General features: G+C 31.6%; 1 protein-coding gene across 2 annotated transcripts in view; it reads right to left on the bottom strand.

Annotated features, from left to right (window-relative positions):
- Nucleotides 1-22,884, bottom strand: part of Rcd1 (Reduction in Cnn dots 1) — a 340,758-nt gene that overhangs the window by 171,631 nt on the left and 146,243 nt on the right. For both annotated transcript variants that reach the window (XM_072529866.1, XM_072529867.1), the window contains exons 4-5: nucleotides 8,158-8,437; nucleotides 7,876-8,088 (exon numbers count right to left, since the gene is read on the bottom strand). In XM_072529866.1, the coding sequence (XP_072385967.1) occupies nucleotides 7,876-8,088; nucleotides 8,158-8,437 (493 nt within the window). The remainder of the gene's footprint in view (nucleotides 1-7,875; nucleotides 8,089-8,157; nucleotides 8,438-22,884) is intronic.

Here is a 22,884-nt window from a genome sequence, read left to right as displayed (position 1 = left end):
ACTATCCAACAATAATTGCAGAATGTCAGAAACACAAAATAAACATAAAGTTGAACATAACACTACACTAGACAAGGACAAACACTTTAAAATTATTTAAAAAAGTCGAAGCTATTCTGGTCGGTAACAGGAGAGAGAATGGCTCCCGGTATTAACGGAAATGTTAAGGTGACATGTGACATATGACAGCTTGGATGGGCAGTCACAATCATGTAGATCTGATCTAGGCATTTCAAAATTCTATGTAACTACGCATTGACCAAAGGTCCAACTTACAATACTACACGAAATTAACTAATGAAATATGACATATAGAATATTTTAACTAGATTAATCTAGTTAATTTCCTATAGTAGTGTTAGTCGGACCTTTGGTCAATGCTTAGTTACATAGAATTTTAAAATGTGCAGATCACATTTACATGATTGTGACTGCCATCCAAAATGTCATATGTCACATGTCGCCTTAACATTTCCGTTAATACCGGGAGCCATTCTCTCTCCTGTTGTGGACCAGAATGTATCTTCGAGTTTTTTAAATAATTTTAAACTGTTTGTCCTTGTCTAGTGTCGTGTTATGTTCAACTTTACAAATTTCTTCCTTTAAAAAAACATTTCTTGGCTTATTTCAGATACCCCTGAAGATGCTCTAGGGAGCGAAAGAACTTGGGCAACATTTAATTAATAAAACTGTGCTCGATATCTGCCTTTATTTTATCAAAGTTCATTTATTCGAGCATTCAACCTTGTATCTATTTTTTTACTGTGTTTAAGATATGATTTAGATTTTTTTCCACTTCAGCAACAAAAGTTTTTGGTTGTGCAACAGGAGATGTATCGTCTACGTAATAAAAGTCATAGTATTTACTGGTATGGATTGTGTAAATGTTCTATTATCGGTAAAATTATATTAAGGATTATATGCAGAAGTATTTTATATAGCTGACAAAATAAATATATTGACCGATAGCTTTTGTGGTCGTTGGAGTTTTTGCCAGGTTTAAGCAAGGTAACAACTTTGTCTTTGCTTTGCTTGTCTGCAGACTTTGGATATCAGTAATTGTTGTGTTTTTGGTACCAATTTTATAATAAGCTTTGTGCTCAGATCCTCAGTCAGGAACCGTAATATTGTTCATTATATACGTAGATAGTGGATCCAAGCTCAACATAGTTGAAAGGTTACCTCAGCTGACTGGTTTTGTCCTCTCATTTAAGTTTTGCTTTACTTTCTTGCCGGCAGAGATAGCACTTTTATATTTATTATGTGATTTTCAGGGATCCGTTTAATACCAAATACCCTAGGTTTGGCCCTCTATATGTTTCTGCACTAGAAATACGTCACATTTGTGCTAAGCGCACATGTCTGATAAAGTTAAGTAAAGTAAAGTGTCTTTATCCCTAGATATGCCCTTAATATTATATGGACATAATTAGAATAGTTGGTCCTAAAAAGGACCGATTTGACAAAAATCATATTGAACGGGTGATTAGCCAATTAATTAATTATTCATTACCCAGGGTACGTCCGATTACGGTGGTCTAATTAGTACTTAAATTTTCGTAAAGGCTTCTCTTTTGAAACCCATAAGAAATGGCTAATCTTTAACTTTTCATTAACAATTTTAATTTTACATACTGTTACTTTTCGACGATATTTCGAATCAGATGTATAGTAATCACCGTACTTAATATAGAGTCTCTTTGTGAAAAGTAAGTGAGTTTATCATATCGGTGACAACTCATATATGGATAATAAGGACATAAACGGGTAAAATAAGTGTACAAAATTTCAAATAAATATATCGGCGCTATTGTTCAGGAGATGGGTTTATCCCAGAGATCAAAGGTTACATGTATATTAAAGGTTCTGTTTACGTATTTTCATTACTAAAAAACTATATTTAAAATAAAAACTATATTTAAAATAAAATAAAATAAAATACCTTAAGGTATTTTTAGATTCTACGGAAATTAGAATTTAAGAAAATCAGCAAATTAAAAAATACAACCATAATTCTGAATGACCAACTTGAGACAAACAGTTGTCCCCTCTTCAACTTATTCAGTTACAGGCTATAACATGTAAACGCATACCTGTTTTATTGTCAGATAAAATAAATTTCCATCAAGTAACGGTCGAATCAATCACTTACTTAAAGAGTAGGAAAAGACATGCTTATGCTTTAGAGTACGGATATTTTATTACAAAGTACCCTTTGCTTTTGACAATTAGTTTCTCACTTTCTCAGCGATGGATCTCCCTTTCCTCATCAATAATGTTCTCGCTCGATACTGTCTGAATATCTTATTCTACGATATTTAGATTTCACTATATGCTCTACATTTCTTGGCAATACTTCTTATGCCTTTTCTAGTAATACTGATCTAATTAATATCTGAGTTTTACTTACATTGTTTTGTCAGCGTTCTCGTCATGTATCCAGTCAATAGCATTGGTTTAATCACTATTTTATATATCCCGATTTTAGGGATTCGTATTAGACTTCTGGATTTAAAATTGTTATGAGGGTTATATATACATCAGTTAGTTACCTGACTATTCCATTTTATTTCTTATGTGACAACGTTATCTACGATACCCAAAATGCTGCAATATTTCAAAATTATATGGGTTTATTGTTACGTTATGCCCTACCCTACATCCTTTCTTTTGTATGTTAAAGAACATTTATTTGGCTTTCTGATTACTGACTATTAGACCGTTTTTTTTTACTGCTTGTAGCATTATTCTATAGCATTCTAATATTTAATCTATGAATTAAACCGGATAGCAAATAGATATTCTTCACGTTCTCAGAGAAATAATATTCTAATATATAAAATCCTATTAAATTTCCAAAACCTTCCTTGAATATTATGTTCACTTATGAGGGGCAGAAGCAATATCAGTACTATAATAAGGCGTATAGTCCTGGACTGGCTAATCGTTGGATAATAAGAAACATGAGTGTAGCAGTTTTAATGTTTTCCTGACTGCTACCTGGGATCGGGGAGCAGAGATATCAGTACCAAGTTAGGCATATAGGAATTGTTGCTTGAACTTTATTATTATTAAATAGCACTATATTTCCTAGTAAAATCGTCATGACTTTACAGTAAGACAAATATTCGAACGTGGGTTATGGAAACGTTAAGGACATACCACCGAGTTCCCTATGTCGATATCCCGCAAAATCTTTGTAATAATGATAACCGAACCAAAAAAACAGAGATTAAAATAGGCGCCAAGAAACTGTGTTATAAAACAGTCGAATAAATACAGATTCTCGATTTAAATATTTAAAAAATGTATGAACAGCTTAGTAAAATAGAAATAACGCATATTTAAAATGCAGTCCATTAATGGACCAAGGTACAAAGCACTCCTAGCATATGCTAATGATATTGATTTCATAAGAAACTCTCTCCCGTCCGCAAACGACATCTTTAACAAAGTGAAGAGAGTACGAAAAATGTTTCACTTAAAATCAACAAAATGAAAACCAAATACAAGCGAATCAAGAGAAGAGAGCAATTCAATACATCTAGATAAAATAATAAAGTCAACAACTTCAATTTCGAAAGTATGGAATACTTTAAATATCTTAGATCAATAATCACGGTTAATAATAATGTCACTAAAGAAATACAGAGCATAATTCTTCTAAAAATTTTTAACCTCTTTATTATATCAGTACAAATCCGTATATAATAAGAACTTATACTGAATAAAGAAAGCTCTTATAACGATATTGTTCAGGAAAATAAATCGCTTAAGGTAGATCGGACACATGCATAGACGCCAAGATGTCAAACTTGTAAAACTGGTATGAAAGAAACTAGAAGAATGTCACTTGGGTGTCATTGGGTGAATGTCATTTGATTATAGATTATATTAGATTTATATTAGATTAGATATTCAGTTTTGTGACAGCGTCTGCCTTAGACAAATTAAAGGAGCGCTCCTAAGATTTTTCGGGGTTTGGCTTAAAATTAATTCGTAGTTTATTTTTATTATATTTAAGGCATCATTTAGAATTTTTTTCACTTCAGCAACAAAAGTTTTGGTTGTGCAATGTATCGTCTACATGAAAGTCCTAGTATCTACTGGTATCGGTTAATCATTTGTGTAAATGTAATACATCGTAGGTGCCATTACGCTACCCCAAGCGAGACCATTCATCTGCGTTCTTCATCTTACCATTGAATGATACGAAAAATTTTCTGTTCTGTAGATATACGCGGATAAAACACGTGATGTTTTTATCTAAGGCGATGTCATACAGTTTTGGAGAAATGTCCTCTAATTTGATATGTCGTAAGTGGCATTTAGATTGACAAATACCACCCCTGATACCCGATATCTTTTGTACCCGTTGTTGCTTTTTGCAAAAACGGGTACGTTATTAAGTACGTTAATAAGTATTACGAATAAAAATAAATAAGCAAGAAGAATATAAGTATATTTAAACCAAATGACAAAAAAAAAGAATATTATATATACATTTACTTCTAAATTAAATATTAAATTTTGATATGCCTGACAGCGAAAGATACAAAAACACAATTATTTAAAGTTGAAATAATGATAGCTTGTACAAGCACAAAGCATTTAAAACAATAAGACCGAACATATTATATGTAATTGTAATAGATACGTTGCTGAGAATCAAGTTACACTAAGGTACCGAAATATTTCTTCTTTTAGTATCTGCCATAAGTGTATCCATGTGTTTATGTGTATCTAAAATATAGTATATAGGATATTGAATTCCCTACATTTAAAAATCGAAATACTGAAATTAGACAGTAAAAAATTGGAATTTTAAGAATGATTTATAAATTGTTATAATTCAAATTTTACTACTTCATGAAACAAATATTTTATTCGTCATAAACTGTGGCAATCGAAAAATCGGAACGTACATTTATAATATAATAAATGTTTCAGTGCCAATGCATTAAAAAAAATACTAGTATATAAAAATGGACCCTTGCCTTTTCAAAGTTTATAATAGACACTAATTTCAGTTTATCTATAATTAAAGCAAGTAATATAAATTACCACCATAAAATATTTAACTACAATAACGAAGTACGTATTTGTGAAATTTCTCGATGACTAAATTAATTGATATTTAAATAAATTTGAAGTTCCAAAACGTACCTGCTGTAAAATTTCAAAATCTACGACTAATCAAATTATTGGCAACATCGGAGGAGTCTGGTTGTGTACGCAAAGAAATGTATACGGATCCCAAAAGTGTTTTAACCTATTACGGAGTCCACTTAATCCGACGTGTTGGTCGGAGTCCACATAAAGCGCTACCCAGATAATAATATACACGGTGTATATTCGCCTGGAGTTAGTATAATACCGTTTTAGAACGGAGCTTACATTAACCGCTAGATATATATATATATATATATATATATATATATATATATATATATATATATATATATATATATATATATATTGTTGTGGTATGCAAAATTGAAAAATAAAAATATTAAATGGACGATGAAATCAATATTTCAGAGATTATAGAAAATAAAAATACTCCGAGCTGCCTGGAATTAACCAAACGTAATCTTAGTCATAAATAATCTTTTGTATAAATATAACAAGTAAATAGTGCGGGTACAATGAATAGAAGTTAACGATGGTTTTTCCCCCTAAAGCCATAAAGTGTTCCGTAATCCGGGTTTGCGCCATGAACCAGACAATAAAAATAGTTAATAAGTAAATGATCTTTCGGAAAATGTAAATACCCAGTAGAAATTAAGTGTCATTGTAGAAATAATATGAATTAGGAAAGTTTGTAGGTATTTCTGATTTTATGTGGAAGTGGTATGCAAATGTCTGATTGGCCGAGAATTTGGAAAGTCGTGAAATGGGTGTGTATGAGAGGTTGGATGGATGGATAGGTGAGATGAGATAGTTAGTTAGTTCCAGTTTCTTAAAGTGAATGGTTGGTTTTCAAGTTGGTCTCCAAGGGTAGTAAGTGATAAAGAATAAGTTGTGAGTTTGTGAAGTAAGTGTGTCCGACGGTAGCTGATCTGGTACAAATTTGTAAGTAAACTTTTCCTACTTGTATTCTACGTATCGCTGTTTATTTCGGAACGAGAGATTAAGTTTGGCGAAAGGAAAAGAGGCTGGCATCATTGGAAAGGTACGTGCATTCGAAGGAGAGCATTGAAGACACTAAATTGCAATATCTTCTTTAATATTGCCAATTACATAGGAGGCTGCTGAGAACTGATAGTTCATTTTGCATAGAACGGGGAATTGGATAACTCAAGGCAGAGGAAGCGTTTCAACGGGAGAAACATTAATAATATATTCAATTTGAGAATTTTGGGTAAAAAAAATATTATATCATATTAGTAACGTGTGAATAAGTTGTCGATAGTCGAAAGAGATCAAATTTGTTCTAGGAGGGGACACGGAGCTGTGGAGAGAATTGGATAATTCATACAAATTTTTCTTGGTACAATCGATATATCAAAATTGCATTAGGAAGGACACTGAATATTATTTGATTTGTTTATGTAGAATAATAAGCTGTATTTTAGATTGTAATTGTATTATATTATCCATGCATTATTGAAGGTTCACGTACGTAGAACGAATTTTGTTTGATAAACATTGTATGCTAATAATTTTTGGAGGTATTTTAATCAGTTTATTTTATTACATTATTTTCATATCATATTATGTTGTTTTATTCCGTTATTCTTTGGACCTAACCCATCAGCTGTAAAGTATAGATATTGAAGCACGAGTAAAACCTGAGATAACAAAATTGAAAGGTGTGATATAAATCATAAATCAAAAATTTAAATAATGTTTTATATATAATTTTTGTAAAGTTTTAAAATTAAAATTCTTGATATCACATTAATATATATATATATATATATATATATATATATATATATATATATATATATATATATATATATATATATATATGTATATATATATATATTGTTCTGAAGCTATTTTCTTGTGGCATTTTAAAGTAATTACTATTTAAATGGGAATAAGTCACAATTAAAGGTTAAAGTACGTTTATTGACGTTTCAATTTCCACTTCGGAAATCGTTCTCAAAATACAAACATTAGTAAATTAAACAAATTTTGTTTTTTTGTTTAAAATAGTCATTCAAACAAAATTTCATCTTATAGGTTCTGAAGACTAGCCTCAACAATGGAAATACCATAGTGACCGGTCAATGGAAGTGATAAATTATATTAATCTCATGAGAATGCTAAAAAATGGCAAAAATCGTGCAACGTTTATTTATTCAACAACTTTATAGAAACTGACTTCATATACAGCAAAATGCAAAAATTTAGTACGAAAGCTGCACTTTTCACGTTTACAACGCATTTTGATTTTTGTCGATAGGCTCTTTGATCAAAAGATATATAATTTTTCTCGTTGTGTTAATACAAATTTTATTCACGTTAATAAAAAATTGATTTCACGCGCGTAACTGACATTTAAAATCGCCGGTCGCTCCAAGCGTTGTTTCTTAAAGTTCAGTCCACAGAAAAGTGTTATTAATCATTTTTGTTCAAAATTATCTCGGCTACCTTTCTTGTTTGAAACATTTTTTTCTACGGCGTTCAGATTCTTGGTAAATCGATGTTTTCCGTCCCCCACCTACGAGGGGGGTTTTAGTAGAAGCCAACTTTTTGTACCTTTTTTGTGGTCTCAAAATTGACATTCTCAGCCAAATTCAGCTTGTTTGTACGATTTTTAAAAGTTCAGTGGCATTTTCGTCTCTGAGGACTGGAGTAGTGGCATAAAACAAAGTTTATCATATAATCCTATAAAGCCACAAACTATATTTTCTGACTTACCTTGTACAGTTAAAAGAGAAAATCCTATACTAACAACGCATAAAACTGGCTCAACTTGTGCTACTTGCATTGCCAACGCTGCTCCACTATTGAATCCAACGAGAATGATATTTTTACCAGGATACTCTTCTCTTATATCTTGGATTTTTCCCCTGGTAATTGCAAAAAGTTGGTCCAGTATACTGGGAATGGTCATTCGATGACCAGTTGAACCTGTAAACATATTTTTATTGTCACTATTCTTAATCTTACTAGATATTGTATATTAAAAACAAAACTGACCAAAGCTCGTCTGTATGGTAATAACTGTAGCTAAATTGGTAAGCAATTTCGTCCACTTTTGTACCATCTTGGAGACTGCAGTACCTGATGGCACAATCAGTATAATAGGAGTTCCCGGTAGTTTCTTTGGTTTATCCTGCATTAAACTAATGGACACAGGATCCCACGGTTTTTCTAATAAAGGTACTATATTTGCGTTACTCAACATATTCGTTCTATTTAAGGCTGAAGATACATGCATCATTTTATCCACAAAATTGGGAAGTTTTGATTTAAGAGTCTAAAAAAAAAGCAAATAAAATACCAATTTATGTTTAAGAGTAAACGTGTAAAAAGTGTTTAGCATTGAAAATCATTATCATCATCATCGAGATCAGTGGTGCTACAGACCTTAGAAGCAATTATTATTTTAATGAGAATAAGCCACAATTGAAGTTTAAATTTAAGTTTATTGACGTTTCAATTTTCACTTCGGAAATGGTTCTCAAAATACTAACATTAATAAATTAAGCTTAATTAATTAATTTCTATTCCCATTAGAATATTAATTGCTTTAAGATGCCACAAGAAAATAGCTTCAAAACAATATTAAGAAGCCCTTAGAAGGCGTAGTCCCTATCAAGTTACCTACGCCATATAATTCTGTTCTTGTTTTTCCAGTTTGAAGCACCACCTACCGTAGCGCCATCTCCGATATAAAATATGCTCAGTCTGTTTCATTTGGCAGCTGGTGATTAAATCCATTATTAAGTTAATCTATATTCACTTATTCGCACTATTTTATTCTGAAAACATTGAATCACAAATGATACGTACATACTGGCGTCAGTACTTGTTTATATATCATTAGCTTATTACGTATTATCAGCTCCGATTTTCTTCCAAGGAGCCAGTACATAAAATAAAATAAGATAAAATAAAATAAATTAACATAAAATAAAATCTTCTTCTTCTTCCTATGCCGTCCCCATTAACGGAGGTTGGCGACCACATTTTTAAAAGTTTCTCTGTCTTTTGCAACGTGGAATAATTCGTCTACAGTCATGTTTGTCCAGTCTCGAATATTTCACAGCCATGACTTCCTCTTTCTACCTATTCCCTTTTTGCCATCGACTCTACCCTGCATGATGACCTGCAGAAGACTATACTTATCATTCCTCAGTATGCGTCCAAGGTATGCAGTCTTGCGTACTTTTATTGTTCTCAACAATTTTTTGTCTCGACCCATCCTTCTCAGCACTTCCCCATTGGTGACCCTGGCAGTCCACGGAATTCTCAACATTCTCCGGTATATCCAAAATTCAAAAACTTCAAGCTTCTTAACTATTTGCGCTTTTAATGTCCATGTTTCTACACCGTACAATAGTTGCGACCAGACGTAACATTCAACAAACCTCAGTCTCAGCGCAGTATTCAGATTTTTATCACAGAACAATTGCTTAAATTTTAAGAACACTGCCCTTGCCATTTCTATTCGTACCCTGATCTAATTCTGTGTTGATGTAAGCTCCCAGATATTTATATTTTGTCACTCTCTCTATTTGCTGTCCACCAAGAGTTAGTTGTTCATTATTTATTGGACTCCTTGATACTATCATAAATTTGGTCTTATTAGTGTTGATGTCAAGTCCCATTTGAATGCATTCACTATTTATTGCATCCAGTAAAGTTTGTAGTTCTTCTATACTCTCAGCCATAATTACCGTGTCATCTGCAAATCTGATGGTGTTTATGATTTCTCCCCCAATTTTTATTCCCTCTTTTCTTTCCCATAAGGCTTTTCTGAATATGACCTGTGAGTACACGTTGAAAAGCGTCAGAGACAAGACGCATCCTTGCCTAACCCCTCTCGCAATCGGTATATTATTTGTTTCTATATCGTTCACCTTTACTACTGCTTTCTGGTTCCAGTATATGGCCTTAATAAACTCAATGTCTTTTTTGTCTAAATTGATGTTTTTTAATTCATCTATTAACTTCATATGCTGCACTCGGTCAAAGGTCTTCCTAAAGTCTATGAAGCATACATATGCACTCTTGTTATATTCCCGACATTTCTGCAAGAGTACCGTCAACGCAAATAATGCCTCTCTTGTACCCATGCCTCCTCTGAAGCCAAACTGCGTTTCATCTATCTGCTCCTCACATTTCTTATAAATTCGGTTTTGAACAATTTTCAAGAGAATCTTTAAAGGGTGGCACATTAGGCTTATCAATCTATAATAGTCATTACATGATTTGGGATTGTTGTTTTTTGGTAGAGGTAAAAATATCGATTTAAGCCATTCTTCCGGGTGAGCCTCTTTATATTACCGTCATCTAGGGCTTTTAACAGTTCAACTGGAATTTGATCAGGACCCGGTGCTTTTCCTTGTTTTGTATTCTGTAGAGCATTCTTTACTTCTGAGGGTAAAATTTGTAGGTATTGTTCTTCTTCACCTATATCTTGTTCATTTTCCCTCTCGTCATGGAACAGATGGATTATATATTGTTCCCATACTTGCTTTATTCTGCACTCTTCAGTAAGTATTCCTCCATTATTATCTCTTGTTATGAGTGTTCTTCTTTGTCTGGTGTTGCCTGTGTGTTCTTTCATTTTTTTATGTAAGTTTGAGGTGTCATGTTTGTTGCTGAGTTCTTCCAGTTCCTGGCATTCTTCGTTCATCCATTCCCCCTTAGAATTTCGGATTTCATATTTGATTTTATTCTTGATGGTTTTATATTTATTTTCATCTTTATTTTTGTATTTTCTTTTTTCAGTTATTAGCTCAACTATTTCCGGTGTCATCCAGTCTTTTTTAGTGGTTTTCTCTTCTTCGCCTAGGACCTCTTTTCCCGCTTTTAGTATGGCTTTTTTCATATCTGCCCATTCAACGATTCCTTCAGTTAATTTATTTATTTCTGCGTTTATTTGCTGTTGGTAGTTGTCGTCTTTTAGGTTTTTGATGTTTATTTTGGTGGTTTTAACTTTTTTCTCCGGTTTTCTGAGTTTAATGTTGACGTTTGCTAGTAATAGATTATGGTCCGTATCTGCATCTGCGCTTGGATAGGATTTTGCACTGTGTACTCCATTACGAAACCTTTTGTTGATCGTTATAAAATCTATTTGGTTTCTGATTATATTGTTGGTGTTATTTTTTGAAGAAGTCCACGTGTATAATCTTCGTAAGGGTAGGTCGTAGTATGTATTTGTTATGACTAGTTCTTTCTCCTGGCAGTACTGGACTAGTCTGTCTCCTCTTTCGTTTCTTTTACCTAACCCAAAATTTCCTACTATATTTCCAGTTTTTCCTCGACCGACTTTAGCATTAAAGTCGCCCATAATTATTTTTACCTCCTGCTTCTTTATGTTTTTTGTTAACAGCTCTAAGTCCGCGTAGAATTATTCGACCTCAGCATCATTGCTATCAGATGTTGGAGCATACACTTGGATTAGATTTATGTTTAGAGGTTTGGCTTTCAGCTGAAGTAGCATCATACGTTCGTTAAAGGGAATGAAATTTGTCACAAACTCTTTTAAATTATTGTTGATAATAATACCAACACCATGGCTGTGTTTTTCAGTGCTTTTGCCTGAGTAGAAAATAGTATTATTATCGTTGGTGTAGTTTCCAGACTTTAGCCATCGAACTTCTGAAAGGCCCAATACTTGTATGTCTAATCTTTCCATTTCTAGCATGACTGTTGTTAATTTTCCTGCTTCATAAAGTGTTCTTATATTCCACGTTGCTATGCGTTTTAAATCGCTTACACTAAATTTGTTTCTCCGCCCGGAGAAAATAAAATAATATAAAATAAATAAAAACCATCACAATTGTCAAATAGCTGTCAAAGTATGAATACGCATTTTTAAATACTCTCCGCATTTTAAAGTTTATTTCATTGGATTTAAAGCAATACCGCGTAATTTAAAATTAATTTTTTTCCGCTAGTTTTTTTAAATTGTAGTGTTTAATAAAAACATACTCGCATAGTGTTTAAAAATTTGTTACTTTCTCCTATGGGGACTGGCATTGACTCGAGGACACTTTTAAGTGCCTCTAACAATATTGTTAGGTCATCTGAAGTAATGGAGCCTGAAGAAAACGTGATACCGTTAAAAAATAGAGGATTTAACATAAATTCAGATAAGTATAAACTTGAAAATATTTTTGTGAATATATTGAAAGGATAGATAACACCGATCTTGGTCGCTTACATCCAATTACAATAGGTCATATTTTGTACAAAAAACTAGGAATTTCTAATATCCTTCAAGTAAGGGGAATTGGTAGGAACAGAATGAAGGTAGTAGTAACTTGTATACATGATGCAAATAGTCTTATAAATAATAGTAAACTAAAGGAAGAAAATTTAAATGCCTTTATTCCAGGTCACTTATTAGAAAGTAAGGGTTTAATTCTCTCTAAAAACTAATATATATATATATATATATATATATATATATATATATATATATATATATATATGATGCTCCCCGATTATCTAGAGTCAGCAAATTTCGAAGACCAGAGGGGGGAAGGAAGAAGCCGACAAAAATTATTATTAGTTCTTATTTGTAGTAAATATCTTTGTAAATTGTAGCTTCATTTTGAAATTAAAATATATTTTTTGAGAAGTTCAAGTGCTTGTGACATATTTGGCGCTGCGAACAGGATCAACATCGTACAGAAACATCAGAGTTTCCTGGTCAATTTAGTTGTTTAACGAGACCGATCGAATCTTGGAGAAGAAAGAATATTCAACAAAATGCATTGGAAATCAACTGTGATCATCCTTATGTAAGTTTTTCCTTTCTTTCCTTAATTTTTATGAGCACTTTTAACAATATTTCTCAAAACAGTGTTGAAAATTTAAATTCATTATTTGACAATTTGAATCTAAATATTATTGATAACTCGTCAACCTCTAATCTAAGAACTTCCATTTCTTGTAATAAAAAATCCGTATTTTCTAAGAAAAATTCCAAAATGCCTGTCACTAATAGCGATATTGCTAGCCTATGTTCCACGTTACCAGAATTTTTGTCTAAAGAAGATCTTTCTACGTTTATCAAAACTGTAGATAACTTGTTAACATTCTTAGGTAAACAAGAACGTACAGAACCTCAGTTATTTATTCTTAATACTCACATTGTATCTCGTATAAAAGGAGATCCGAGAAATTTTTTAAATAAATTATTAAATATTATTAAAAATTATTAAAAATTTATTCTAATAAATTAAGCTGGACAGATATTCGTCCTGCTTTATTAACTAAATATGGAGATAGAAGGTCAGAAGACATTTTGGTAACTCAGTTATCGACAATAGTTCAAAAACATAACGAATCTTATGATCAGTATCATCAAAGGATTTCCACCAATTTAAATGATCTGCTTTAACATATTACTTTAAATGATAATCCTGCTACTGTAAATTTCAAAACTCCATATTTTAAGAACATTGTCTTAAAAACTTTTTGTTCCAGTATGAATGAACCATACTGCGAATATTTGTAGCATTTTGAAATAGAATCACTTTAAGGAGCACTTCAAAAGTGTATTTCTTATGATAATCATAGAAACCGGCAACAAAAAGCCAACAAACTAGAAAACCTTTGCTCAAACAGAGACCACATAATCCAAACCATTTTTCACGTAATAATCATAATAATAATAGGCCCACAAAGTTCTCGACCATGCAGTCAAATTACTTCAGGCATCCATTACAGAATAATCAAACAAATTTTAATAATACTTCACAACCAAATTTTAATTTTGCTTCTCAATCGTATAATAATAGTTCATCTAGAAATAATCAACCCCCAACTTTTCGACAAAATGCACAACATAGAATAAATAAATATAGGGACCCACAAACTCAACAAAACCCACATTCTCCTATGAGTGGCGTTCTAACATCCTCCACGAGAAATCACCAACCCATGACCGTTACCACTAATGGCCATCATTTCAATATTGCTGATAATCAAACTCATAATTCCGAAGTTAACATTGAAAACTGTGATTCCAAACAAGTAACGGAAGATTATTTCGACCAAAACTATCAGGATTTTCCCCTAGTATCTCCCGAAGAACAACCACCTCTTGTATAAATCTTAGTAATATACAAAAATCTGCCCGGCTACCTTATTTTGTTACGCCTATGACTCGTCTTAAAGTTCTTATAGATTCTGGAGGATCCGATATTGTAATCTCACCGAAAGCTGCAAAATATTTCAATCAATCCCACATATACAGAAAACCTTTCACATTAACCTCTATGAATCGTACCACAAAATTTTTCCAAAATATTAAAACCCCTTTATTATCTGAATATGGCATAAATGTTCCCATTGAAGCACGAATCGCAAATTGGAGCAAAGATTTTGATATTCTACTTGGAAATTATGATTTAGAACGTTTTCACTCCATACTAAATTATTCAACTAAAACATTAACTTTAACAATTTACAAAATTACTTCCATTTTGAGAAATTATATTACAAAATTCCAGTTAACGTCCTAGACGGTGAAATTCTAGTACCCCGTGTAGACTTACAGAATTTTACATTACCGGAATCCATACACACAGCAAAAAACGGTTTCATTAATAATTTGACACTCCCTTATCCGATAAAATTATTAAAACCTATTCAGGTTCAAAAACTTGATGAGTATGAAATTTCAACTAGAATCTAATATTCGTACACAACATTTAAATAATGAAGAAAAAAATAAAATACTTAACCTTTGCAAAAAATACAGAGATGTATTTTACGATGAGAAAAAGAGTTTATCTTTCACGTCAGCAGTGAAGCATGAAATAAAAACAAAAGATGAAAATCCTATTTATGTTCATGGATAAATGCATCCTAAAGCGATGCAAGAAGAAATTAGTCGACAAGTACAAAAATTATTAGATGATAAAATTATTAGACCATCAATTTCTCTCTATTCGGCCCCAGTGTGGGTGGTACCGAAAAAAGCTGATGCTTCAGGCAAGAAAAAATTCAGAATGGTTATAGATTATAGAAAGCTAAACGAAAATACTATAGATGACAGATATCCTTTACCAAAAATAGATGAAATCCTAGACAATTTAGGTAAGGCTACATATTTTACAACACTAGACTTGGCTCAAGGCTATGACCAAATCGAGATTCGTCCTAACTCTGTTCAAAAAACAGCATTTTCAGCGCCACATGATCATTTTGAATTCTTACGTAAGCCCAGTAATCTTTGAAAGGCTAATTGAAAATATTTTCCGTCCTTTTGTTCACAAATTTGTCTTTGTCTATAGGGACGATGTCATCATTTGTTCTAAATCTCTACACGAACATCTTGTTCACATTACTACCATATTCGATACCTTTAGAAAACATAATTTAAAATTTCAATTAGATAAGTCCGAGTTCCTTACAAAAGAAGTGGCATTCCTAGGGCATGTACTAACCACTGAAGCTATAAAACCTAATCCCTGCAAAATTGAAGCCATTCAAAAATACCCATTACCAAAAACTGTCAAAGAAATAAAGTCTTTTCTAGGATTAAACGGATTCTATAGGCGATTTATTCCAAATTTCGCGAAGATTACGTCTCCATTTTCCACATTTTCCAGATGCACTCGTAAAGGTGCTGTTATAGATCCTAAAAATCCAAATTATTTGGAGTATTTCGAAAAATGTAAACAACTCTTAATCAATGCTCCTGTTTTTCAATACCCAGATTTTGAAAAACCTTTCGTTTTGACTACAGATGCTTCTAATATAGCGAGGGGATCAGTCTTACATTCTACAGTCTACATTTTCGTATGTACTTGTACAGTCAGAAATTTATAGTAGAAACTGATCACAACCCACTCGTTTGGATCTACAAAGTTAAAGACCGTACTTCTAGATTAACTCGCTGGCGACTTAAGTCAGGGGATTACAATGTTAAAGTTAGATACAAAAAAGGAAAAAAGAACCAAGTAGCCGATGTCCTTAGTAGAATTCAAATAAATGCTCTAAGCTCCAGTTCAGAATGCGCTGAACCTCCAGATGCAATTGATGCTTTTGACGCTAAAAATTTTCTCGAGGAATTTGAAAATTTGCAAAATAATACCAACACACAACACACCGCTGTCGAACACCCTATTACAGGAATGGAAATATCACCGAGCCAATTAATCATCGTCAAACCAAATTATATTTCAAACTAAATGTGCTAAATTTGAGTTACAATACAAAAAGATTTTCAATAAACATCGATACACTGTAACTCTCACCGACAACTGGCAAGCAGAAATAGTAGATGCATTACAAAGTATCTTAAGACCAAATCAAAAATTTGCCATTACAATACCTCATGAATTTAGACCTTTCATTTGCAATTATTTTAAAGAGAAAATAAAACCCTCAGTAAAGACAATATTCTGCAATAAATTGCTAAAAGCTTAAACCATAAAAACTGATAGACATGCCGTAATGCTATTCTCTCGTCTCGAAGAGTGAAGCCAACATAAAACGATTCACACAGCTGTGAAGTGAGTTTACGGCAGAAACGGTAGAGATTAGAAGTGTTTATAGGCGTTGTAAGCTTTTTAAAGTGTTCCAATTTAAAAATTTTCCAATATATTAATATTTTAATTATGTTGTTATCTTGCACTGCACTTAATTGTACGCAGCGACAAAAAAAAAGGAACAGATATATCATTTCATGGGTAAGTAGATTCATAAATTAAACATACCAGAAATTTAGCACCTATTATTTTACTTTTCCCTCCCAAAGTGTTTAAAATAGATGCATATGAGAGAGAGAGAGTCATATATAATTTTCATTTTATAATTAGATTAAAAACTGAAGGATCAAGTAAATAAATTGTTTTAGATTTCCTAAAGATTCATCATTGCAAAAAAATGGATTATAGCGATGCGCCGTGAAAATTTTAAACCAACAAAGAGTTCTAAAATTTGCTCCAAACATTTCACAGCGGATTCGTATATTACTAACGGTTAAAGTTAAAAAAAAACTAAAAAAAGATGCTGTACCCAGCATTTTCGATTTTCCAAACCATTTAATTAAACAAGTTACAACTAGAAAATTTACAGTAAAAAGAGAAACTGTCTCAGTCAAACCAACAGGATCTAAAAGGGAAAATATAAATATAACAACGAGTGAATCTACCACCATAAAGATTTCAGTAGAAATTTCAGACGAAACTGCCTTAGAACCTCCCTTGAAAAAGCGAAGACATTCTTGGTGACTTTGAACTAGGATCGTCTAACAGAGACCAGGAATATAAAGTAGTAGTAAACAAATTAATTCAAAATAAAAACAAACAAATCAAAATGTTGCAACAACGAAATAGAAGGCTTATTAAAAAAGTAAATACCTTAAAATCTTTATTAGAACATCTTAAAGAAAAACAGATGATCGATGAAGATTCCTCTCTGAAACTTTGGGAAAGGAAAATGATTAATAACTCTTATTAGTAATCTATTTAGCTTTGGCATGTATAACAGTTTATTATTTTATATTGTTTGTAGTTAGTCGATCAAGTTTTGATTATTGCTTTTTATTTTATTAGGACACGATGCATGCTTCTGCAAAAACTATCTTTAATCAGCTACTTAAATCTAAGAGCACGAGAACATATCCACCGGAGTTAAAAAGCTTTGCTCTCACTCTTAATTTCTATTCACCAAAAGCTTACTTGTATGTCAGAAAAACTTTTCCTAACATGTTGCCTCATCCACTAACTCTTCAAAAGTGGTAACAAGTAGTAGCTTGTGAGCCTGGGTTTCAAAAAGAAGCAGTGAATTGTTACGATAAATTCCGACCCAAAACCGTAAATATATTTATTACTAATATTTTCATTCATTCACGTATTTTGTAGGTAATGCCTACCTGACACACGATGGATCCCCCTTTGGTATAAAAACAACAATTCGAAAATTGTGGAGACGAGCCGATTTAAACATACCAGTTTTGAGAACAATTCGCCGCTCTGTCTAGTCGAGAAGGCCGTCGACGTTTCTAGTCTAACGGTAGTGGGTATATAACAGGACTTTTTTGGAGAAAACAGTTGGTCAAAAAGAAGCTCGCGCTAGATAAATTATGTAATTATTGGTCAAATAAATTGTTGTACAGTGGTTTAATAAATTGATATAAATTATCGTGCTTTTTAATAAATTAAAATAAGAACAATATAATAAATTAGAATTAATAAAGAACGTAACAGAATGTATTAAAACAAAAAGTAGTTGAACTTAGAAATAAAGGAAAATCATGTATCTGTGCTTTGATGGTCGATGAAATGTCTATACACCAGAAAATAGAATGGGATGGTGAAAAGTTTTTAGGGTAGGTGTAGCTTAATATTTATTAGTTATTATAAAAAGTACCATAACATTATATTTTCTATTTAAATAATTGAAAACATTAATTTTAGGTATGTTGACATAGGAAGTAAACCTCAAAGCGATCCTTCCGAAATTAAAGCAAAAGAAGCAATTGTATTCTTAATTAATAGTTTAAATGATTCATGGAAGCTGCCGATAGGTTACTTTTTAATCGCTGGGTTATCAGATGTTCAAAAAAGTAATCTAATAAAAATGTGCTTAAAAATAATGCACGAAGCTGATGTCACAATTACCAGTTTAATGTTTGATGGTGCAGCATCAAATATTAGCAAGGTTAAACAACTTGGAGTTGATTTATCAATTAATTCCAATAAATTATATTTTCTACATCCAGCAGCAAATCAACCAATATGTGTAATATTTGACCCTCCACATCTGTTAAAACTTATTCGCAATACTTTAGGTTATTACAAAATTTTTTTTGACAGGAATAATAAAGCGGTTAAATGGGAATATTTGCAAAAATTAGTAGACATTTCAGAAAAGGAAGGCCTTCATCTTGCAACTAGGATAACGCGAAGGCATTTAAATTGGTATAAGGAAAAAATGAAAGTGAAATTAGCTGCCCAAACGTTCAGCCAAAAAGTTGCTAAGGCAATACATTATTTGAGAAATAAAAGCTCAAAAGAATTTGTACATAGCGAAGCTACTCAAAATTTCATTGAACAGATCAATAATATTTTTGATATTTTAAATAGCCGAACTTTATTGGCAAAACACCTAAAATCTAGTTTACAGCAACATAATAAACAAGCGATTTTTCAAAAAATTGAAGAATCTATAAAATATCTTAGTTCACTTAAGTGTTCCAAAAATGGTGAACTCCTATATCTAAGCCAAAAAAGACGGGTTTTATTGGTATGATCATTAGTTTAAAGTCACTAATGGGAATTTGGAAAATTAAGTGGAGGATATGGATGGAGGTCTGAAGTATCTTTTGGCCTATAAACTTAAGATCACTTATAAGTGTTCTTTAGTTCTATTAGGAGTCATGGAGGTTACAACAACAACCCAACGGCAAAACAATTTAAAGCTGCATATAAAAGGACACAGGAGGAATGCACACAAGTGTTACAGGATCTACCCAGGCTAATTGTATAGAACAGGCACCTTCCATAATATTAGCATTGAGCACAACAAATACTGTGAAAATGACAACTGTTGATCATCAACTCATTGACAACTTTATAACTGATGAAAATAATAGGGAAACAATAACTAGTACCCAGGATCAGGATTATACTGTAAATAATTTAAGTTTTTCAAAAACATTGTCATCTTATGTTTGTGATGTTGACTACATCGCTGGGTTTGTCGTTAAGAAAGTTAAGAAAACATTAGATTGTGACATATGTTTGTGTGCAATTTAATGTGATAATTTACAATCTCCATTCATAAGACACAAAAATTATAGCATATGAAAAAATTTTTTAATTCAACCTTCTAAAGACGTCATTCATACTTGCAAAATTGCTGAAAGCGAAATTAGATTTATGTACAATTCAAAAAAATTAAACGATTCCAAATTAATGACAAAATTGATCTTAAATGTCATGAGTAACGTGCATGGTTCTGTGTTTAACGCATACAAAGAACATATGTTTTATCATGATTTTGAAACAAACCATTTGTTTAATCTAATAAAGATAATTTGTTTCCATTATTGCAACATTAGATTCTACCACGAAGGTGAAAAACTAAATAATGTAATAAGAGTTAGAAGTAAATTAACAAAAGCTATTTTGTTTTTTGGTCAATACTTCCACCCAAAAGAAAATTACTCTCCTTTAACTTTATTTTTGATTATACTAAACAAGAAGAGATATACCAACGATATTATATAATAATATATGTAGGTATGTACTTTCAAATAAAACATTTATTTTTACAATTTAAGTCAAAAATATTTATTAATTACTTTGCTAAATAATTTATCTTCCATATTTTTTACAAAATATTGAAGTTTTATTAAAATTAACCTAAAATTGGGTAATTTTATTAGTGCTTTGCTAAGAATCCAAGCGGGCTCTTGCCGAATTGTGACGTCACTTTCGCGGAAGGTGTTTGCTTTAACGGTTCGGTACAAGGCGTATCTATCCGTTTTTATGGTCTAAGGCTAAAAGATATTGAAGAAGAGGAACGACAAGCCGAATGTGTAGAAAAATATCACAGAGAAAACCATAATGGAATAGTGGAAACATATAAACATCTAAAGCAAACTTTCTATTGGCCTTCTATGCAAACCCCGATCTCGAACTTAATAAATAAATGTGAAATATGCTTAAAAAACAAATATGAAAGGCACCCTTACAAACCTCCACAGTTAGGGCCATTACTTTTACAAAAACCGTTTGACATCTTACACATTGACATTTTTCATTGTAACAAAACTTTTATTTAACAATTACTATTTAAATGGGAATAAGCCACAATTTAAGGTTAAATTAATTTTATTGACGTTTCAATTTCCACTTCGGAAATCGTTAAAAATTAATTTAACCTTTAATTGTGCCTTATTCCCATTTAATATGCCACAAGAAAATAGCTTCAGAACAATATTAGTAGAGTGTCTATGCCGGTTCCCCCCGGCATAGAGAAATCAATGTGTTAGAGAGAGAGCGTTCTATCAATGTGTTGGAGAGAGACAGATGACGTCACATGCCCCGACGCGCCGTGGAAGGAGTCTACTGACTTATAGTTCAACTTTTATCCGCTAGATGTCACTAGTAGTCACTTGGCATCCGCCATTTTTCAACAATAATTTACAAATTATTTAGCTGCCAAATCTTGTCGAATAGTTGCAACTTTTATCCGCTAGACGTCAGTAGTAGTCACTTGTCATCTACCATTTTTCAACAATAATTTATAAATTATTGCTGCCAAATCTTGTATCAAGGCCCATTTTTTTAAATCCAAATTACAATTATTAAATAAATAAAAAATGCTACTAATATGGGGACTCGATCCAACAATTGTCTGTTCCAGTGGCAGACGCTATTTCACTCTCGCGTATATAGAATATATTTGATAAAGCGAGTAAGTTTTTTGGTGAAGTAAAAAATATTTAATTCAAATACATAATTTATAGAATTGTAATATATTAGTAAATAAAAAACATATCCTTTGGTATACAGTTTAATTATATATGTATAAATACTTCATTGGAAAATGTTATTTCACAAGGAGTCCCGTTTTTATCTATAATATTGGTACTGAGAATATAATATATGCATTTTACATGTAATTGTATTTTCTGGACATTTAAAATAGTTTACTGCATAATGGTATTTTCCAAGGGAGTCCCATTTTTATATATAATATTGGTGTCGAGAATTAGACACACACATGCATTTTACATACAATTGGCATTTCCGGATGCTGCATGTGTTGCGTTACTAAGTATTTGCTATTGAATAATTAGTCATGAACCAACACGACTTTCAAGAATAAACTGGAAAATGTTTAATATTAGATGCATGTGACGTCAATTAAGCCACAATATAAAATAGAATGCACGCCGGTTTTTCATTTATTGTGCTTTGTTTAGCAATAAGAAAAAGTTGTTTGTGTCTTAAAAGTTGTGTCGTGACTAATATACCGAGGTAAGTTTTCTCTTTGTATGATTTTGTTTTTTAACTTGTATATTCACATATTTTTGAATTCTTTGTAAGAGTACACATATTTTTCTCGATATTCGCCTTATTTGTTTTATTCGTACAGTATACATAATATTTCTCTATTTTCATGCAGTATACACTATATTTCGGTAAAAAAATGCTATTTTAGTGTTCTTCGATAGAAATTTCAAGTTTATTCGCCATAACTATTCTTTATTTTCTAATATCTTGTTCTATTTTCGTTTATATTCATAACAATATACATATTATGTTTTTTTTTACATGTATTTTGATTTTTCGTTTTTGCTATTATCTCATGCCAATAGTTTTAGTTCGAATTTCTAAATATATACAGTTTTGTATGCAAACCAATAAAAAATTGAAATACCGGTCATTCGCACAGCATACATATTATTTCTATTTTTATACAGTATACATAATTTTTCAACAAAAATGTTATTTTTAGTAATCTTAGATAGAAATTTTAATTATTTTTCTCGATCTTCGTTTTATTTGTTTTATTTCTCAATTTTAGTTTTATTCGTACAGTAGACATATTATTTCTCTATTTTCATGTTGTATACACACTATTTCGATAAAAAATGTTATTTTAGTGTTCTTCGCTAGAAATTTCAATTTTATTTCGACACTAGACATATTCTTTCTTTTTTAATATCTCGTTCTGGTATGTATATTTTAACAGTATATACTATTTCTTTTTTCA

Source organism: Diabrotica undecimpunctata, chromosome 4, assembly GCF_040954645.1.
Source record: "Diabrotica undecimpunctata isolate CICGRU chromosome 4, icDiaUnde3, whole genome shotgun sequence".
NCBI lineage: Eukaryota > Metazoa > Arthropoda > Insecta > Coleoptera > Chrysomelidae > Diabrotica > Diabrotica undecimpunctata.
The sequence above is the reverse complement of the archived record's forward strand: the minus strand, read 5'-3'. Positions and strand labels throughout refer to the sequence as shown.